Source organism: Struthio camelus, chromosome 1, assembly GCF_040807025.1.
Source record: "Struthio camelus isolate bStrCam1 chromosome 1, bStrCam1.hap1, whole genome shotgun sequence".
NCBI lineage: Eukaryota > Metazoa > Chordata > Aves > Struthioniformes > Struthionidae > Struthio > Struthio camelus.
In genome coordinates, this window is record NC_090942.1 from 7121282 (window position 1) to 7140464 (window position 19183).

Below are 19183 nucleotides of genomic sequence, written 5' to 3' on the forward strand. Positions count from 1 at the left end.
AGAGGGAGAGAGGGGAGAGAGGGAGAGAGGGAGAGAGGGAGAGGGGAGAGAGGGGAGAGAGGGGAGAGAGGGGAGAGAGGGGAGAGAGGGAGAGAGGGGAGAGAGGGGAGAGAGGGAGAGAGGGGAGAGAGGGGAGAGAGGAGAGAGGGGAGAGAGGGAGAGAGAGGGAGAGAGGGAGAGAGGGAGAGAGGGAGAGAGGGAGAGAGGGAGAGAGGGAGAGAGGGAGAGAGGGAGAGAGGGAGAGAGGGAGAGAGGGAGAGAGGGAGAGAGGGAGAGAGGAGAGAGGGAGAGAGGGAGAGAGGGAGAGAGGAGAAGAGAGAGAGGGAGAGAGGGAGAGAGGGGAGAGAGGGAGAGAGGAGAGAGAGGGAGAGAGGGAGAGAGGAGAGAGGGAGAGGAGAAGGGAGAGAGGGAGAGGAGAGAGGAGGGAGGGAGAGACAGATTTTTAAAGGATTTAATGCCCCTTTTACCTAACTTACTAGCCTGCACATTAACATTATTCTACGTTTATGGATTTGATGCTGAGCTCTGATGGCAGTCAGCTTTTTGACACCCACAGAAACACTAGAGTTAGTGGGAAAAATATTAAAGGAAAAATAACCAGAATAATTCAGAGGGGGCTTTACTGCCCAGGGCATTGCAGGCGGGGGGAGGAAATGCATAAGAATTTTCTTTACATTTTGAGTAAATCTACTTAAGTGGTCAATTTACGCCTGTAGCATTTTGTGGAGTTAGCATCCTGTCATCAGCTACACCTCTGAGAATACAACGAACTAAACAGACAGCACTTTGTAACGAATATCTAAGTTTCTTTTGGAGATGAGAAGCCAGAAAGATAGCCAGCTTGTTCCAGCAGGGCCATCTTGGCTTTTACAAGATTAAAGGGGTCAACCCTTCCCCTCCCTCCCCCCCCCCCCAATATTAGAACTCCTCTTATTGATATTCAGCTAATATGGTGCTTCCTTAATAGAAATTTCTCAGAGAAGAGGCCGCCGTTCAGAGGTTTCTGCCTTCTTGCTGGGAGAGGGGTTTTTGTCTTGTTTTGTTTTGCTTCACTTTTAAGAAGGCTTTTGCAAGGATTTGAGGATAGGAGAAGAAATGGAAAGAAGACAAAATTATTAAATGAATTACAGACTGAAAAATAAGCTGGTAAAGTGCTTTCCAAGACACGGCCTTTTTCCTGGCTAAAAACAAACAGTTAAGTTAAATGTAATTTATAATCCTTTTTTACACTACGTAACAACAAAAGCTTAATAAAATCTACAGTCTTAGTATCTGAAAGTCTTAATTTTAATCTGAAGTGGAAGTTCTACAGACTCACATTATAAAGGTCTCTTGTTTCTTCTTTCATTTTAGGGACATCGAGTAGTAAAGACCAGACTTGCCCTCTGAACTGCAGTGGGATGCCTTTATAAATTCTCCTATGAAACTGTAAAAAGAAAAAGAAAAGATAATTGCAGTACATGCTACAAAGTACGGAACTAAAGGAGCCGTGACCTACAACATGCTACAGAGAAAAAGGCAATTATATCAGCTGTCCAAGCAAAGGGACAATTTGCCAGGTACAAGCTGTTACAGCATCGTCTAGAGACTGGAAGTGTCCAGTGATGACACCTGGGGCCTCTGTTGATGGAATCGGCAGAGACACAGGAACAACACGGACACATAGACCACAACGTCCTCCCATGCAGGTGATGCTCACAGATCAAGGCTCAGGCATGTAGGAAGGCCTATCAAAATTGCATTATCTCTGCTGTGTAACACTAGTTCTACAAATAGAGGAAAGCAGGCTTTGCATTTGATACTTTACATTAAAAAGTATATATACATAGCACAAAGTTCCAGAACAAGCAATAAATAGCTCACTGTAATTATAAACCATACATGGGGCTGGTAAGAGGCAATCAGCAATATCACACAAAGCTTTGGAGTTTAACACTATTAAAAAATATATATATATATATATATATACACACACGCACGCACACATATATATATTGATTTCTGAATTCTTGTAAAACTGCAACACTGTGCTGAAGTGCATGTACGCAGACCACAGATCTGCGAGATCCCCACAAATACAGGAAATGCCACGTCTCAGGCCAACGGATTTCAGATTGTATTTCTAAACTAATAACCGAGTATTTTCCTAGAGGCACATTAGAATACATTTATATAAAAACAATTCCTAAAAGGTTTTATAGCCATGGTTTCTACGGCTATTGAGTAACCTAACAAAACCATATGTAACTTTTAGCTATGAAATAAAACATTAAATTCCTCATTCATGGCACGCTGTATTCTGACACACAAAGCTGGTGTAAGAAACAGGTCAGAAGGGGACAACTCAGTACCTGTGCATAACTGGAATAGTTGTGTATCTACCTATACATGTGAGTACTGCCTCTGACATGTCACTGCTCTTGTACTCCAATTCAATGGCTTGTTTCTCATCAGCCTTATTCAAACAAACAAATAAATAAATAAATAATCAGGACCACAGCAATTGTTTTCCGCAGTTCTCTTCCAATCCGCATCATTTTATGCTGCGGCACGGAGGAGCACGTAGACCATCTAAGCAGGGAAAGATGGACTACTTGTCCTAGTCTTGGCTTTACACAGCCAGGAGACACTGGAGGCAAGCAAAAGCTCAGGTCAACCAACCATACAAACTTTAAAAGAGCAAAAAAAGATTCTGAAGACATGACTAGGAAAGGGAAAAGCAGAGAAGAACAAAACAAAGAAAAATAACCTTTCTGAAGCTCTGTTTTTACCATTGTTTTAATGATGGCACAGACAGATCATTAGACAGATCAGTTTTCCAGTTTTGGAAGGTTAATGAACATTGTGTAACAGCGTATTTGTAAGCCTCACACTGTTTGGTATATATTAGATGTCTGAAGGTGTCTTCAAAGCCACAAAGACATTGTGTCCTGATTTTAGAACGCATGACCTTTACCCAAGTATTTTGATAGATCATTAACGGAAACACAATGTAGAGGAGTATATTATTCATAAATAAAGGCTGTAGAGGAGTCATGATATTTTTCTATCCTCTTTTCAAACCCTAAAATTTAAGCTTGTATAACATGGTACAACAATCCTGGAGGCTGTTATGCTGTTTATCCAGAGAAAGACAGTGTTGTGAGGTACTGCCTGCTTAAGAAAACTTTGCTGCTTTAATACTATTAAGATTGCTTAAGTCCCAAAACTTTAGCAGTTTTAGTACGTACACAGTTACATCACAGTATAGTTTTCTCCTGTCCAGGAGTGCTATAAAGCACCCTTCTATAGATGTATATCCAGACTTTAGCTCACGCAGAGAATATCAGTCTTTTTCAACCCAAATACACTCATAACTGCTTGTGAGAGGGAGGATAATTCTGCCTTTTGAAAGTCAAGCAACACCAGCTGCAGGTAGTGTCGTTCTGCAAAGAGACTGTGTCCCCTGGAAACTAGAACGAGCCAAATTTTCCAAACTGCAGTTGGTAACTGGAGAAAGAGAGGTCCTGACCTAAGTGTCCCATGGCATTTAACTCTGTTCTTCAGACCCACAGTATAGCAACAGCCTGTCTCAATAACAAGTTCACAGTCATTACTAGATGTTACAAGATCCTGGCTAGAGTCAACAGACCACTAGATTAAGGACTTTCACCGTCTGCCAACTATACAGGAGAGAAACGTCATTCAAGAACAAAGTCTTTCATGGCACAGGCTATCACACAAACAATAACATGGAAGAACAAATAATGAATAATTTTTGATACAATGGAAAATGTGATGTGGTTGCACTGCATCAGGGGAGCATGATTTGGAGCAAAACTCATTTCTGAAACATATTCAGTTACCAGATAGGCAAGAAACAAACGAGCAATGGGGATATTAGCTAACAGAACATATTTAAGTACCGTACTACAGCCCTCTGGTGTCTTTTACTTCCATATGCAATATAAGGTTGAAAATAGAGGTTGGAAACAGTTGGGCTGTGAGTGTATACTTTAACCATGACTTACAGAACCCTAGTCTACTCTTGCATTTTCTCTAAATTGAGAGTTAAAATAAATTTCTGCGAGATACTTGATTTCACCTCCCCAGAAAAAGAAGCAATGAGTCAATCTTCAACAATTTCTTTAAAATTAAGGCTTCGTTAAGATACCAGCTCAATGACAAAATAAAAATACATTAGCTCATAATTCAGACAATTGTTGTATGAAAGCATACATCAGAGAACTGTGTTATGCAATCTGGGATGTTTTCCACCAGCACAGACCACAGTCAAAAAAGACACCCTTGGCATATGTAATCAAATTTAAAATATAGGTTCAAGTACTGTATGACATCTAGTACATCCTGCTAAGTAGATCCTCAACTAAGCATGGGGGTCATAAATCCTTGCTGTTGTTACTAAAGCTATTGATTTTGAAGATATGACAAACACATACGAGATGAAGACGTGCCCTTCTGGGAACTGAAAAGGAGCTTCTCACTCAGGAAGAAATTGGACGTCCGCATAACCAAACAAGACCCTATATGGAATGAATTAAAAAGCTTACAAAGCAAAAAGTCTCAGACTGGGAATACGCTAAATAAATACTAGCCACCATCTCAAACTCCATTACATCCCAACATTCAATCTGGCCTCTATACAAAAATCTGGAAGACATACGACCTCCCCTTCCCCAGCCACTCAAGCTCAGCTGGTTCATGGCCAAGAAACAAGGCCACTATCCCACATCCTAGGTCTGAAGAGCGGGTACTGCCATTCTAGCTCCTGCAAGATGCAAAACTGGCTTTCCTGAAAGTAAAGCTTTCTCCTAAGTCCAGAAGGAAGGCAAAGGAAGCAGAAGTTTCCCACCTCAAAAAGAATCAATGATGAGAAGCATAAAAATTAAAATCTGAAGTCCTACAATAAAGTATATTCATAAGGAAAAGAAAGTATATTTATAACGGCTGCTGCATGCAGAGGTTCTTCACCTTCTGTAGATAGCATAAAAGGAAGAGAACGTGCAAACACAAGAGTTACTCCAAAAGCTCATTCAAAACATCTCAGGAACGTGAAGAAGGTTCGTTATTAGGACTCTGTGTTCGGACTCCAAGCAAAGTAGGGACATCGCTATTATATTCTATGTGCATGCCAGAAAGCTGGCAATTGCCGGGTACCTTGATCGTTTCCCTTCTTCCCTTCCCCTCTCAATTTCGGCAACTTCAAGTACAGATAGATGAAGGACAACAGTGAAAGACAGAAATACTTTGGTGGAAAAATACTCTAGTGGGAATAAAATAGGTAACAACTTTATAAAATCTTTCCTGAAAGTTATGACCATACTAAGACAGGAAAGATTTACTATCTGTGGTTGTCAATTGTACCCTGGATTATTATGTAGCAGACTACAATTACAAAACAAAAGCATAAGCTAGAGAAAGACCACACTGAAACACAGCAACTTTATGCTCTGTGACACTTCCTGCATAAGCAATGACTGATGGGGAGATGAAAGCTCTGCTTTGACAGATATCAGCCATGCAAAGACACAAGAACAGCTGATACACTTCAGAGACTGGTGCCTGGAAGAGCAATGAAGACCCCGCTGAAAAGATGCCTAAAAATAATATTGGATTCATGGGGTTTTACACACGTCTATGGAGTTGCACATGAGTTGATTTTCCTTTTGGCATCTTTCATTATCTATAAATCGTTGCTCAATTCTGATGGACTGCCACAGTTTCTAGCCATATTTTGATGACTGTTCAGTCGTTCTCCCGTTCCTCAGTCACACACTCACAGAGCTTTTTGCTTGTTTAAGCAGAAAACTTCTAATGAGAAAACAGCAATAATCCCCTAATCTGTGTTACAGAGGAGTGTCTCCAAGAGACAGGGTAAGAGGTAAACTGAAGCACACTGATATTCTACGCTGCATCTACTTTCACTAAACCTTTTTTTTTTTTTTTTTAATTAAAGAAAATGGTAGTGTCCTTGACAATTAGCCTTTCACATTCCACAACCTCTAAAATATCTCCAAAATCAGATCATTCAGGTGTAGCTGAGGCTACAAATGGCTCCATCTCTCTCACACAGAATGACACACGTGGTGACTGCTTTCTCATCAATTCTCCTTGAAAAGTTGAGGCGGGAAGAATTAAGGAGGCAGCCCATAAGCAATTCTGCAAAACAGGATTAAAAGAATTGTACTTTACCACTACGGAATATGACAGTTTTGGACAAATGTAATCAAATATACTGATTTACTATATATGCACAGTATGAACAGATTCGTTCAAGCCAGAACTATCTCAGTTGTACTTTCTTAAGGCTCATTACAAAAGGGCTGTCTGAAGACCTGTACTTTGTACCTGCTCCATCCTTGGGTCCTTTCTCTCCCCCTCCCATTTTAACCCTTTAATCTCTCAGGTATGCCATTTTCCAAAACTGAGCCATCACTACAGTTATAATCTAGAACTCTACAACGTTATTACTCTTGCTGTTGCAGCGTTCCCTTTTGTGCTGCTTCTAAACACTGTTGGTTCCTGGAGCAGTGGAACTGCACAGAAGCCACATGAACGTCAGGTGGAGCAAATCCTGTAAGATACAGGCTGCACATTTTCTTTAGCAATTTGCTTCTCCAGTATTAACAACTTCATCCAATCAAGTGAAGATAGAAAGCAAGTGTCAGGAATTGTTCTTACATCCTTCTTACAGCTGCCTTCTGCTTCTGAGCTTCAGAAAAGTGAGGTTGAGAAGCTGGTGCTGCCAGCATTTTGAGATTAAAAACCTCTTTATTTGTCAGTTTTGTACAACCTTGAGCAATACCACCAGGCTCTTCATAAAGAGCAGTGAAAAATACTGTCTCATTTTCCACTGGGAGGAAGAAGGGGCTGATGCTTTCTATGTTCCGGTTCTCTTACCACGTAAGAGGCAAGAAAGTATATGGAAGACACCCTTGTTTTTAAAGTCTCCGAGTGCTCTACCAGAGCTCAACAATCAGTAAAGATTTCTCCTAGCCCCAAGCAAAGTTCATCCTGTTTATGAATGTGCTGAATTATTCCTGCCATATTTCTAGTCCAGTCTATGATTTGTTGCATTAACTGAAGCTCTTTCTGCTCAGCTGATGTGCTGTAACTTCTGCCCGCTTGGTGAACTGAGGATAATTCAGTTTAAATCAGCGTACAACGGACTGACGGTTGAGGAGGAAGACCTTTGCTCTTTAAAGAATGCGGAGCTATTGTGTTACCTGAAAGGTCTTATGTGGTAACACTCCTTGCAACCAAGATGATGTTATACAGTTGCTTGATCGTTCTTTTCGTTTGGGAAGATAAGCGATCTTCTAATCAGCCAATCGCCACAATAAGGAAACACAGTCAGAAGTGTTACGACCTTTAACTTCTGCTTTCATAAAAGATGGCAGGATAAAGTAAGATTCTAAGAAAAATCTGGGTAACAAATTATTATTTTTTCTATGCACTCACTTCATAATAAAAAAACCCAAGAATGTGCTAGCTTCTTAGCAACACCCAAAAAAAATCAACCCCTGGTTTTGGCATTTTTAGCAAAAGCGAAGAGCAAGACATGGTTAAAAGTCTCAGAAACAATGGTGCAGTTGCCATGAGTTTGGGAGAGGATGAGCAAATTTCTCCCTCTGCTTGAACTGTAGTATCTCTTACTTCTCAGGAAAATATCCTGCTTACCAGGCTAACAAGTATTCTCGTCTCTGTCTCTCCCTTTGAAGCTTCTTCACTCTACACAATAATTTGCTGAAACAGAAGGACAGCAAAGGAGCAAGCTGGCTCTGCAGGCTGGGCATTGAGGCAACAACCTGGGACAGGTAACATTTGTCTTCCGGTCCTCATCCAAAGAAAGGCGGACCAGCACCACCAGACAATATTAACAAAAACCCTCAGGAAAAATGCAAGTTTGAAGCCCTATTGCTTGAATCATATCCTACGCAGTAAGCACTGGATAGCCAGAACAGGAACCGTTACGAAAACCTCCTCCAAACACGGTTCCTCTCTAGCAAATCTTTCCCCGACTGAGAGTCTTCAATAGATCCACTACCAGTTTTAAGACTATCAAGACTACATTGCTAGCAAATAAACTACTCACATGAAAAACCCTATTGACCTTTTAAAGCAAACGAATGCACTTAGCACTTACTGACATACCTAATAAAACCCCTCTTCTACATTTACCCATATACCATCGTTTGTTGGGGTTTTTTTGGAACAGGATGAGGAAAAAAAGTTCTGTAACAAAAAGATCCCAACAGCAACATTAAGATCATTAATACTAATTCACCTATTTAAAGTCTACCTGTAGTTTCCCAAAGAAAAATCATTTTATTCCTTTTTTTTTTTTTTAAATCAAAAAATATTGTACCACTCCGAGGTACTTTAAAGAGCTGCCATTTCAGGAAGAAATAAAGTTAAACAGTTCTTCTGTATTGATTCAAAAAAGAAGCCCATCAAGATATAAAGTATCTTATTCAAAAGTAGATCCCACTCATATCAAAAATTTCACGTCTCTGAAGCTTATGAATGCAGCAGCATGGCATATTACTCACAGCATAACAAGAACTATCCCAGGGAGGGGAGGTAGGGAAAAACCAACCAGAAAAGGCTTCCCATACTTTTTACTTCAAAACTTGCTCATTATAATTGGCCTTTTAACAAATCAGCCACGTATCTTGAAGTATCCCAGAATATCATGCTTGCCAGCACAGATAATTCAAACATCAAACTACATGCCCCATTTTATGACTAATCAGTTTCTTTGGAGAGTTATTTAAGGCAGTTTTCACTGAACCGAGACTGAAAGCGCTCCTAGGCTGTTGAGTAAACCTGGGTAGCAACTTAAAAAAAAAAAAAAAAAAAAAAAGGAAAAAAAGAAACACAGATGAGAAGGAGATTCATAATAAAGAACTCACGGATCTCAGTGAGACGCCACCTGTATCTCAAAAGAGTAACTTTAAATTTAAATATGAACTACTACAATATCCAGCACACAAATGAATAGAAAAGTAAAGGTAAAATTCATAACCCTGGGAAGGGGATTTAAGATTCCCTTCAGGAACAGGAATTAAATGGTCGTTAGGAAGAACTCCCATTTAAAGGCGTCCCCTCTTTTCAAGTATTTAAAGGTTCCCCCCCGCTCCCCTTCTCAAAACAGGACTCAAACACGCTTTTGCTCGGCTCACGACGCACGAGACAAGACTAGCAGGTACAGCCCTTCTTCAGCGCCACAATTTATTCCGCAGACGTGAACACACTTATGCTGCACGGTCCTCGTTTCAAACCCGCCGTGCAGGTACGGGGCAGTACTACACACAATACTAGCTCTGAATACGCGACCGAGCCTACACAATACAGTCCTTCGAAACTCCTTGCATTTGAACATCAGTTTTGTCGTTTGGTTTACATATTATTGCACTGTGGAAGAATAAAAAAAAGTCTCTTCCTTTCCATGTGTGCTCTTCTGCTTAAACCAACAGAAAATAAATCAACTTAATTCAAGATTATACATTCATTCAGCAGCGATAGTTAATGAAAAAGCAGGAAGAACTTTACCTTTTCGCTATTCTTGTATTTTTCCCAGCTTTTCAGCATCTTAAGCCATTTTGTAGTTCTTTCAATTTCAAGGTGCTTTTGCTGGAATGAAATTAGAATATTTTTAAGTTTTTCAAGCAGAATACATTTAAAATTATTTAAAGTGTTTTTTAAAGCACTGAGAACAATTTTAATAGTGTCTTCAATTTCTGGTCTACTCGTTGGCCTAAGAAAAGCAACAAAGTCACATTATTTAACTCGAACTGCTCTTGTAAATACAGCTCTTCATATAGCGCTGATAAGCAGGGTTTTTTCACTTGTTTTTTGGTTCATGCTAGGAGGCTTTTAGCGCAAGAATTATAGAAGTTTCTTCTCTACGCATTTTTGGCAAGCACAAAAAAGCTTTGACCTTTTTATATTAAGTAAACATTCAGGCAAATAATTTCTGCTGCAAACTTTTAAGAAATTGACTCTGACGTGATGACCTTCCTTACCTCGATTTGTCCGAAACACAACTTATTTCTTTCCAACTGTGCTACAAACTATCCCTTCTAATTAATAAAAATAAATAAAAACCTTTGCTTGATTGTTAGGTACAGAGTGCATTAACAAACTAGCATATTTAAGGCAATGATAGAGCAAACCAGTATATGTTGAGCTTAACTACTCACAAGCTTTAAGTAAGGCTCACGCATAGGTGCACGCAAGAGTGACACTGCAGTAGCAGAAATGGAAGTATGTTCCGATTTTGGACATTGAAAGCTAGAAATCCTTGCTATGATTCTCATTCTAGGCCTATCCTATTCACCTAAAAGGCCCTATATCTTTGCATCAACAGTTTCTTCCAAAGGTAAGGTCTACTTGCTTCAATTACAGGTTACTGGCAAGGATATTTCAGTAACGAGGTGATACAATGACAATTAAAAAAAAAAAAAAAAAGCCCAAACCCTTAACCTTATCAAAAGAAATAGTTATAATATATATAATATTACCATTCATATTCATATAGAAGGCTCTCATTTTGCCTAAGAAAATCTTGCTGTTGGTGCCATCAGCTTCTTGAATCCGGGAACAAAGTAAGCACTCAGATTAGACATTTCAGACCCTGGTATATCCTGTCACTTTGGTTCTTCACAGCCAACAAAAAAAAATCTGTCATCTGTTGGCTCCAATGGTAAAAAGATTCAGCCCAGTATTTTTACAGCCCAGGTTTACATGCTGTGAAGTAGGCTGGGTCTCGCTGTTTACACTCCAATGCTAACTATTAACTTTGTAATACTTGATCTCTTTTATGAGAACACTATTTCAACTGCTCCATAATGCTTTGGAGCTTAGGATCAACACTGAAAAAGTTAAAGCAGAAGACTTAAGCGTGGTGGGTATTGCTTTCTCTTCAAACCCGAATGCAAAAAAAATACTTAGTTTTTTGGAAAAGGACAGTCCTCCACCTCCAACTTCAAATCTAGGGCTTGAAAAAGAGAGGAAAGATAGTCTATTTTATACGGTTGGTGATACAATGATGTAACAACACTAAGAGTTTAATTTCAAAGCTTTGTAGGATACTGAAAACTGATTAATACTTTCATTAATTGTATCTGAAATGCTGAAGAAAAATATAAATGAAAATTATTACTTATTATCACAATACCATTCTAATTTTACTTCTGCCTTTTATTCTTCATAGGATTGTGTGTGTTCTTTCTTGCCTCTCAATGGAACAAGATGGGCAAAGGATTTCTTCAGCCCAGCAGCCCAAAGTCTTACACTACCAGAAGTGCAACTTAATGACCATTTACATCCACCCCAGCCACGAACTGTCCTGGAAATAAGCTATTTTTAAAGTTATTTTTATTTCAGTCCATCTGATCTAAGCCTGATGGCAAGTAAAAGTTAGTTATGGGGAAAAAAGAGCTTATACTCTCTCAACCTTACTATTCATGTTGCAATTAAGCGCTCATATTCTTGTTCAGGTTCCGTGCTGCACTTGGTAATTTCTCAAACGCTTGCTTTTTTTTTTTTTTTTAAATATTCAAACTTAAGACATCATTTAGGAGGGAAACGTAGAAAAAATTCTGCTTCCCAAATTTCGCACAACTGTTTCTGATTCTCCTCCACACCCGAAACCTCTTTAAGAAGTAAGCATTTTTAATCTTTCAGAGGCAGGCTTTTTTTAGGCATAGTTTAGATTGCAGGAACAACATTGCTATCAAGCCAGTAAAGGTCTCTGCCCTCAACAGATTGTTCAGATAATTGGTAAGAAAAATAAAAACCTATCTGCTCTCATAGTCTTTTTGTTTGTACGTCTGACGTGCTTTCAAGATTTTTGGTCTTTTGAGTCAGCAGCTCACTTCACTTGTAAGTTTGTTCAAGCTTTTATGTCTTCTGTGTCAGCTTATCCCAGTTCTCAAGTGATCCTCCCGTAGTCAAAATAGCAATTATTTCTGTGTTCAGTTGTTGAAAAGATCTAGCTATTTTCTTTTGTCTGAATTCTGTTCACTTTCAGGTCTAACAGGTGCAACACTGATAACATGGACAGATCTGAAGCAGCTCACTGCAGAGTGGATGGATGCTGCTTTGCAGCTGCCTCCACAGAAAAAAAAATCCATTTATCTGTTTTCTGAGTACATTTTACACTTTGGAGCATTTTTAGCACTAAAAATAACAGAATCTCTAACTGAAGCAGAGAATGTTTCTGAGCAGTCTGTAAATAATACGCTATTGAGAGCGAAAAGCATGAAGTTAAGCTGGCAAGCATCCATCTTCTGTGTAGCACCCTACCTTCTCAGGGAGCAAACGTGCTAGAGCTGAGGCTTAAAGCAATGCTTTAGCAGGAGCCTCAGACAAAAATCAAAACTCACTGCGAACTATAAAACACCAAATCCCTTCCCTGGAGAGCTTATAATCAAGTTAACCAACAACAGAAAAAAGAAAATAAAAACGACTTACAGAACATTTTACAGCATTTCAAAAACAGAGTCAGACAGACTCCAGATTTTCTGAGGTCAGCTCTCTGTTCACTTTTCTCTTCTAGATGACCTTTCCTCACTAGTTTTATCTCAAAAGTGCTGCACGATTCATCTGAGGGTTAAGGAGCTCATAACGTAGGACAACGATTTGTTTTATTTAAGTAGCCAAATGCCCAGTAAGGTAACGAAGCATGAAAACTACTGTGCGTTCATAGTAGTAATTCTTATCCTAAGCAGCATCACACATGTAAAGACATACAGAGAAATCCCAGCTTAAGGTTTACACTAGAACGTATATGAAGAACAGAGATTCAAAACTCACAAGTACGTACAACCCTTTATATAAGCTGCAAACTACATCAAAATATCACTTACAAACATTTTTTTTCTGAATTCACAGGTAAGGCAGAAGGAAAGCATAAGCAATCCTAGCAAATAACTGATTTCAAAAGATATCGCACAGAGGGCTTTTAGTGTTAGCCTCCATTAACACGACACATTAATTACCCTATGATCAGTATCCTGCAAATTGCAAAGATCCAAACGCTGCTGATAAAAGACAGAGCTATGCCTCAAACCAGCAGAGGTCAGGATATCATCAGGAGTATAACACAGGAGCATTACCGCATGATTATGGAAAGAAACTAGATTTGCAATTTAACATTGATTCAGTAAATACAGTTTCTATGCTGACATTTTGTCTGAGATAGCATGAATAAAACGTGGGACGTTGAACCGAGACACTATTTCCAGCCAACAATTTAAGGCTAAACTACACAGCTACTGTGATTCAGAGCTTCAAAACGCATACACCACAGTAACTGCAAGCTGCCTAATGTTTATGCTCATAGGCTCACCACCCCGCCGTGTCCTTCTGATGGAAATGAAATTATATATACACTCAGAGTGTTATTAAACGTGATGGAACATGGCAGAAAAATGCAACAATTTCAGGCCACGTATGCAGAAACACACACAAATCAATGCAAAACAAAAGGGACTCTGAAGTTCATTTTCTTCATGAGAAGCACTCCTTCTAGCCCTATACTGATCCCTACTGATACCTCTACAGAAGCTCAGCAGAATTTGTTTTCAGAAACCCTGCTCTCAACACTGTGAGAACTAAGCTTCCTTAAAACAAGTCATTCCAGCCCTCTTCCATGCGCTCTCCTGATTCAGGCCACCAAGAAGGTAACTTGAAACTTATAGTTTTAAATGTTCTGCCGTGAGTTTTCTGATGATACAGTAGGTCAATAAGGATCCAAACTGGTCTTCAACCAACCAGTGTCTGAAAGAATTTGGAGACAGAAATGGACCTGACAGACTGAGGGAAAATGCTGCTAGTACTAACAGGAACACATCTAGGCTCCTGCAAGTAGAAATACGGCTCTCAAGAGTTTTAATAAAAACCCTTCCACATTCTCAAATCATCGGTTTCCAAACCTCTCCTCCAGCACCGTCCAGTTGTAGAGCTTTCTTTTGCACAAGGGCTGGTGACAGATCCTACATGTCATCCAAAACACATCTGGCTTGTCAACTCCGCATAACAAGGGAGGCCACCACATTGCACTCAGGATATTTGCTCCCATTTCCCATGACGGAGAAGTCTGACCTTCCTTAGACCATCTACGTGCTCAGTGCAGCTGATCACGGCTCATGGGGGGGACTGAACAGTTCTCGCCCACCACGTACCTGCCAACTGGGGCTCTTCTGGGGCAGAGCTAGGTATAGCTCATCCAGTAGCTCTGTTTACTTTACTAGGTTATATGATGGGCAAGAAAAAACAACGTCTAATCGCAACTACTAATCGTAACATCAAACGGGCCCCACAGGGTGTATTGACTAGTTAGCACGGCCTCGAGGACCACAGTCCTTATGTGACTTAGGAACATTGCTCTTTGGGAATGCAAACCGCTACAACACCTCATCTCCTAATTTCATAACAAATATGTATTAAAAAAAGTCATAAACCTGTTAAACAATCACTTTGAAGAAATGGAAGACGCTGGACTTACCTTTTCTATTGCTGCATCGTGAACAGGAAGTTCCTCTGGACTAAAAACAAAGACAAAGTTCATATCAGTCCTGGTTAATCTTGGCATAAAATCCTTTTTGTATAGGTTCTTACAAGTATTCATTTACTGTAGCAATATGCAACAGCTAAGTAGTAAACAAGAATTATTATGAGCTTTCCTGAGAGTTATGACAATGAGACACAGGAGCACTGTGATTTATTTATTTTTTTTAAACACAGTAAAACTCATGACATTAAGTAAGGAAATAGAATTAGTTGGATATTAAACCTCCTGAATGAAAACAGTTTGCACAGCTTCAAAATATAATGCGTTATCAGAAAAGTTACTTTTTCTTTAATAATTGAACAGTATGCTGTATTCGTGAACTGAAGCTGAAGCGAAATTTTGTCTAAACGCACACAGCAGTTTTAAGAAAGAAAAGCCTTCCTAATGAAAACTTACCGTATTCCAATGTTTTTATGTAACTTTGTTTTATAAATCCAGCTACTTCTGAACATAAGACACTTCACTCCACTCTGTGTGGTTTGAACATCAGAATCAGTTTTGTTTACTAGGCCATACTCCTCTCAACTGAAATGCCTCTAAAAAGGTTTTTCTTCTTTTACACTACTGTGCCCAGTGAAAGTCACTTGAGACCTTGCTCGACTTGGAAGAGTAAAGTTACATTTCCTCAAAAGCCTAGAATCCTCACTCGGATTAACAGGGAGGAGGGAGGGGGAAAAAAGGGGAGGGAGGGGGCTTAGTTGGTATTTAGATAAAATTCAAAACTACAGTGCTTTCACTTCTTATCCTAACCATAAACCACAGAAACTTGTTCTTCTTATCAAGACTAACTAGACTAGTTTGATGCCAAATGAGCTCTCTTTCCTTGGTATGCATGAGCTGCAGCTTCTGAAACTACAGCAGCTCACCTGCAAGCGGCCAGGCTCCCTTTTTTAGCTCTAAGCATCAGATAAATAACACACAAGAAGAAAGCAACTGCTCAAAAGGGATCAAAAAGGCACGGTATGAAACCAATCTTGCTTTTTTTGGTGTGTGGGGGGGGAGGTGTTCCTCCTGAGTCTTGTCATAATGCAAATAAATATTCCTACCCACATCACTACAGCTGTCTATACGGGAGGACACTAAAAACCAGCCTAGTTTAGACCTGCATCAAATCTCTAAGGGGCGAAAAAAATCCTCACTAGCAAAGACTACGGAAAGGCCAACCTAAGTTTATAGCCACCGTCCCTCCTCTCGTACGCTGCAGTCAGAGCACAAGAACAGCGACGCGAAATGGTTAAATTATATTTAGTCTCATTTATTTTATTTCAAGGATGATGCGGTCTCCAATTCAGAAGTTACATCGGAATAAAGAAACTAGTTTCGAGGACGTTTTGGTGCATTCAGGCAGCAAGAGGGCGCACCTTCCGAACAGCACTGGAGCGAGCATACTCGCTTCCCTTGGAAATATTTTCAAAGTATCTGACCGTTTCCCTGAAAAGCCAGGATGAAAAACTGGCAAAACCTGATCAAAGTCTCAGCATCTAGCCTACCAGGAAAAGCCTTGCTACAGTCACCGCAACCCAAAGCTGTAAACGATATAAAATTATACGACTGCACACACTGCCTGTATAATTCAATCAACATATCCTGCTTTCAGTTTATTAAACATCACCTAGAAATTAAATTTACTTGAAAAGAAATAAAAATTATAATAAAGCAGTTTGGGGTGGGGGGGGGGGGGAAGAGGGGGTGAAAAATCAACCCGACAACCTGCTTGGGGGGTTTTGTTGTTTGTTCTGGTTTTAAGCTCCAAGGCTTGCTACGCTTCTAGGTTTTCCCCGCTATAAGAAGTTCGATCCCCCGGCCACCCCAGCGTTTTCTCCGTCCCCAGCGAAGAGCGAGCCGCCTTCACCCGGCGAGAGGAGGGCACAGCAGCCCCTCTCTTCCCCGTGGGCCGGCGGGCCCCGCTCCGAGGAGCCCCGCAAAACACTCGGATCCGTCCGACCAGGAGCGCAGGAAAGGCAGAGCGGGCCAACGAACCCTCCGGACCTTTCGCGGCCTTCTCAATAAACGCGTTTCCCTTCGCTGCATTTGCTTTCTGCACACAAGCACCGTCGTGCTTCAAAAGAAAAAGACCAGACAGGATCAGACGCGAGGAGAGTGAACGGCTCTTAGGCAATCTCTTATGCCTTCTTTTTTCCCTTTCTAATGTTGAATCTTCCCCCTCCTTTTTTATTATACCTCATTTCTTTACAACTTTGAATCCTTCCTTCCTTCCCCAATCTATGTAAATCTGTATTTCAATAGTTTTAATCTGTGTACTTCGCCAAGGAACAACGTGAAGTAGCAAACAATACTAACGTAATGCAGCCACATCCTGCCATAAGAGGACTGCTTGCCTTTAATAGCTCTAGGAATATCGGTGGAGGGGATAGAGCGCGGAAGAATAGGCCTGATGAATGCAATTAGCTTGGGAACCCTACAACACTTGAGAGCCAAAAAAGGGGTCATTAAGCCCTTAACCGCGGACAACCAAAGGCATGTAAATAAGGTCTCATGTAGCAGAAATGAAATCTTAACATTGCTTTGCACAAAATTAGAAAAGATCCAGACTAGACAAATCCACCCGATAATCAGGCAGGAATTAAGACTCATTACACCCGGTATGTGTCCGGGCCGCAGGCATAAACCCAGCGGCAGGTGACGCGCTGCAACCCGACACCTATGGACAGCCCTGCCCAAAAGGCTTCTTCCCGTTTTCAGCCTGGGATATTACCACCTTCCCGCGAGGATTTCACGTAAAGGAAGAAGCAGCCTATTTAGTTCAAAGAAACAGGATTTCACTTTGAAGAATAATGGCTTTTTGAGAATGCATATTTTTAATTAGATTTAAAACAACAAATGGATTTTTCATCTTTAAATCCACCATGATGACTAATGCAGGTTTTCACATGTTTTTTCAAGATAAGTGTTAAAAGAAATACTAACCTTAATGCATAAATATCTGACATTTCAAAACACTAAAAATGTGCACTGAATGCATTAAAAATGGGTTTGACCATTATTACAGGAAGCGATATGCTGCAATTAGCTTGCTCTAAAACTGAAAACAGCCTCAGACTTAACAAGCTTACAGGCACCTACCTACTGCTGCTGTTTAAATCAGTTTTGTTTAAACAGCACTTTGATGTATTTGTTCAATATAAACACAAGGAAAAACTCCCTCACACTAGTCACTCATCACATTTATTCTTTTCTCACATTTGTATCTGAGCACAGAATAAGTTGCCTGCTGGGTAAAATCAGAACATTTTCCTGCTTCCAGTTTGGCTCATATGTATTTAAAGAAGAGCAAAGGCTCCTCCATCATTTGCAGCTTCAGTTCTGAGGATTTTAAGTGTAAAACTATCAACCTGGAAAGATGTTTAGTGCGACAAATAGTGCGACAAACATCAGTCTTGACATGTTTATAAACCCTAGAACTGTAAAATCCAGGAGATCAATTCAATTCTTCACATTTCTAAATTGCATAAACTCTGACAGAGTTGTTCACTGCTAGTAGGGAAAAAAAAAGAAAAGAAAAAAAAGGCAAAATTTGATCACAATACACTAAAAATCCTTACAGCATTTCTGGAAACTAAGATTGATGATCACATTCAAATTTCTTTGCAAGTTAGATTGTTATTCCCGTAACTTTTAGTCCAAAATGCACCACTTCTTAAAATCCCTTCTCTCTCAAGGCTTCGCTGTTCTGGCTGTAGCCTTTTTTCCCCTAGCAAGAATGAGTCAGTGTACTGCGAAGAACTGTGGGGTCTTTCATCCTGAAAAGCGTTGCAGGAACAATTGTGCAGTTGTTCGGAACCCACTATAACATGTTCACCAAAAAGCTCGGATCCTCCTAAAAACCTACGATGCAGCCCCTGAACAAGGGTTTCTCCAACTATTTCTCAGCTATTCTCTCATACTATTCTCAACTCACTACTCAATGCACAAGCATCATTTTGTATCAACGCACGTACACATTAACTGAGAAGTATTTTGGAACGATGCATTTAGCATCACATGTTAAACGTGACGTGGGAAGTTTCTTGCAGGACACACTTCACAGTTTCATTCATCCAATCATGAAGAAATAGGCGTGACACATTCACTTTTTCAGCTGTGATGCATGATAAAGTGTTTGAAATGCAAGAGGAAACCGTACTTGCTACTCCTGGGAAAAATGTTTTCAAGCAATATATTCTTTACAAAAAATATATACATACATACATATATACACACACACACACACACATATATAGGCCTTCATTTTTGCTCTTTTCCCACATGTGTTACACCAAGATTTAGTGACTTGACTCAGTATGCACAATAATTGGAAGCGATTGCTTCCATTGATAAGAATTTTTACAAAACCCAGTCACTTGTAGCTTTTTGAAACTTCTATGATCATGGAATACGTGAGCAAAACTTCTACAAAAACATTAGTAAAGTGCGGAACTCAGAAGCAAAGTTATCACAAAGTAAATTCAGGAAAAGTGACTATGTGCACATCAGATATGACAAGGAAGGAAAGAATTCAGCCGGCAGACACTCGAAGAAGAAAACATTCGGAGTACAAAGCAATTGGTAGGCAACACGACATGTGACGCAAATTGTAACAGC

At 40.0% G+C, this 19183-nt stretch overlaps 1 protein-coding gene across 4 annotated transcripts in view; it reads right to left on the bottom strand.

The window, feature by feature from the left end:
• Positions 1–19183, bottom strand: part of USP6NL (USP6 N-terminal like) — a 115942-nt gene that overhangs the window by 28692 nt on the left and 68067 nt on the right. For all 4 annotated transcript variants that reach the window (XM_068910784.1, XM_068910861.1, XM_009683013.2 and 1 more), the window contains 3 exons: positions 14516–14555; positions 9556–9636; positions 1319–1426 (listed from right to left, as the gene is read on the bottom strand). In XM_068910784.1, the coding sequence (XP_068766885.1) occupies positions 1319–1426; positions 9556–9636; positions 14516–14555 (229 nt within the window). The remainder of the gene's footprint in view (positions 1–1318; positions 1427–9555; positions 9637–14515; positions 14556–19183) is intronic.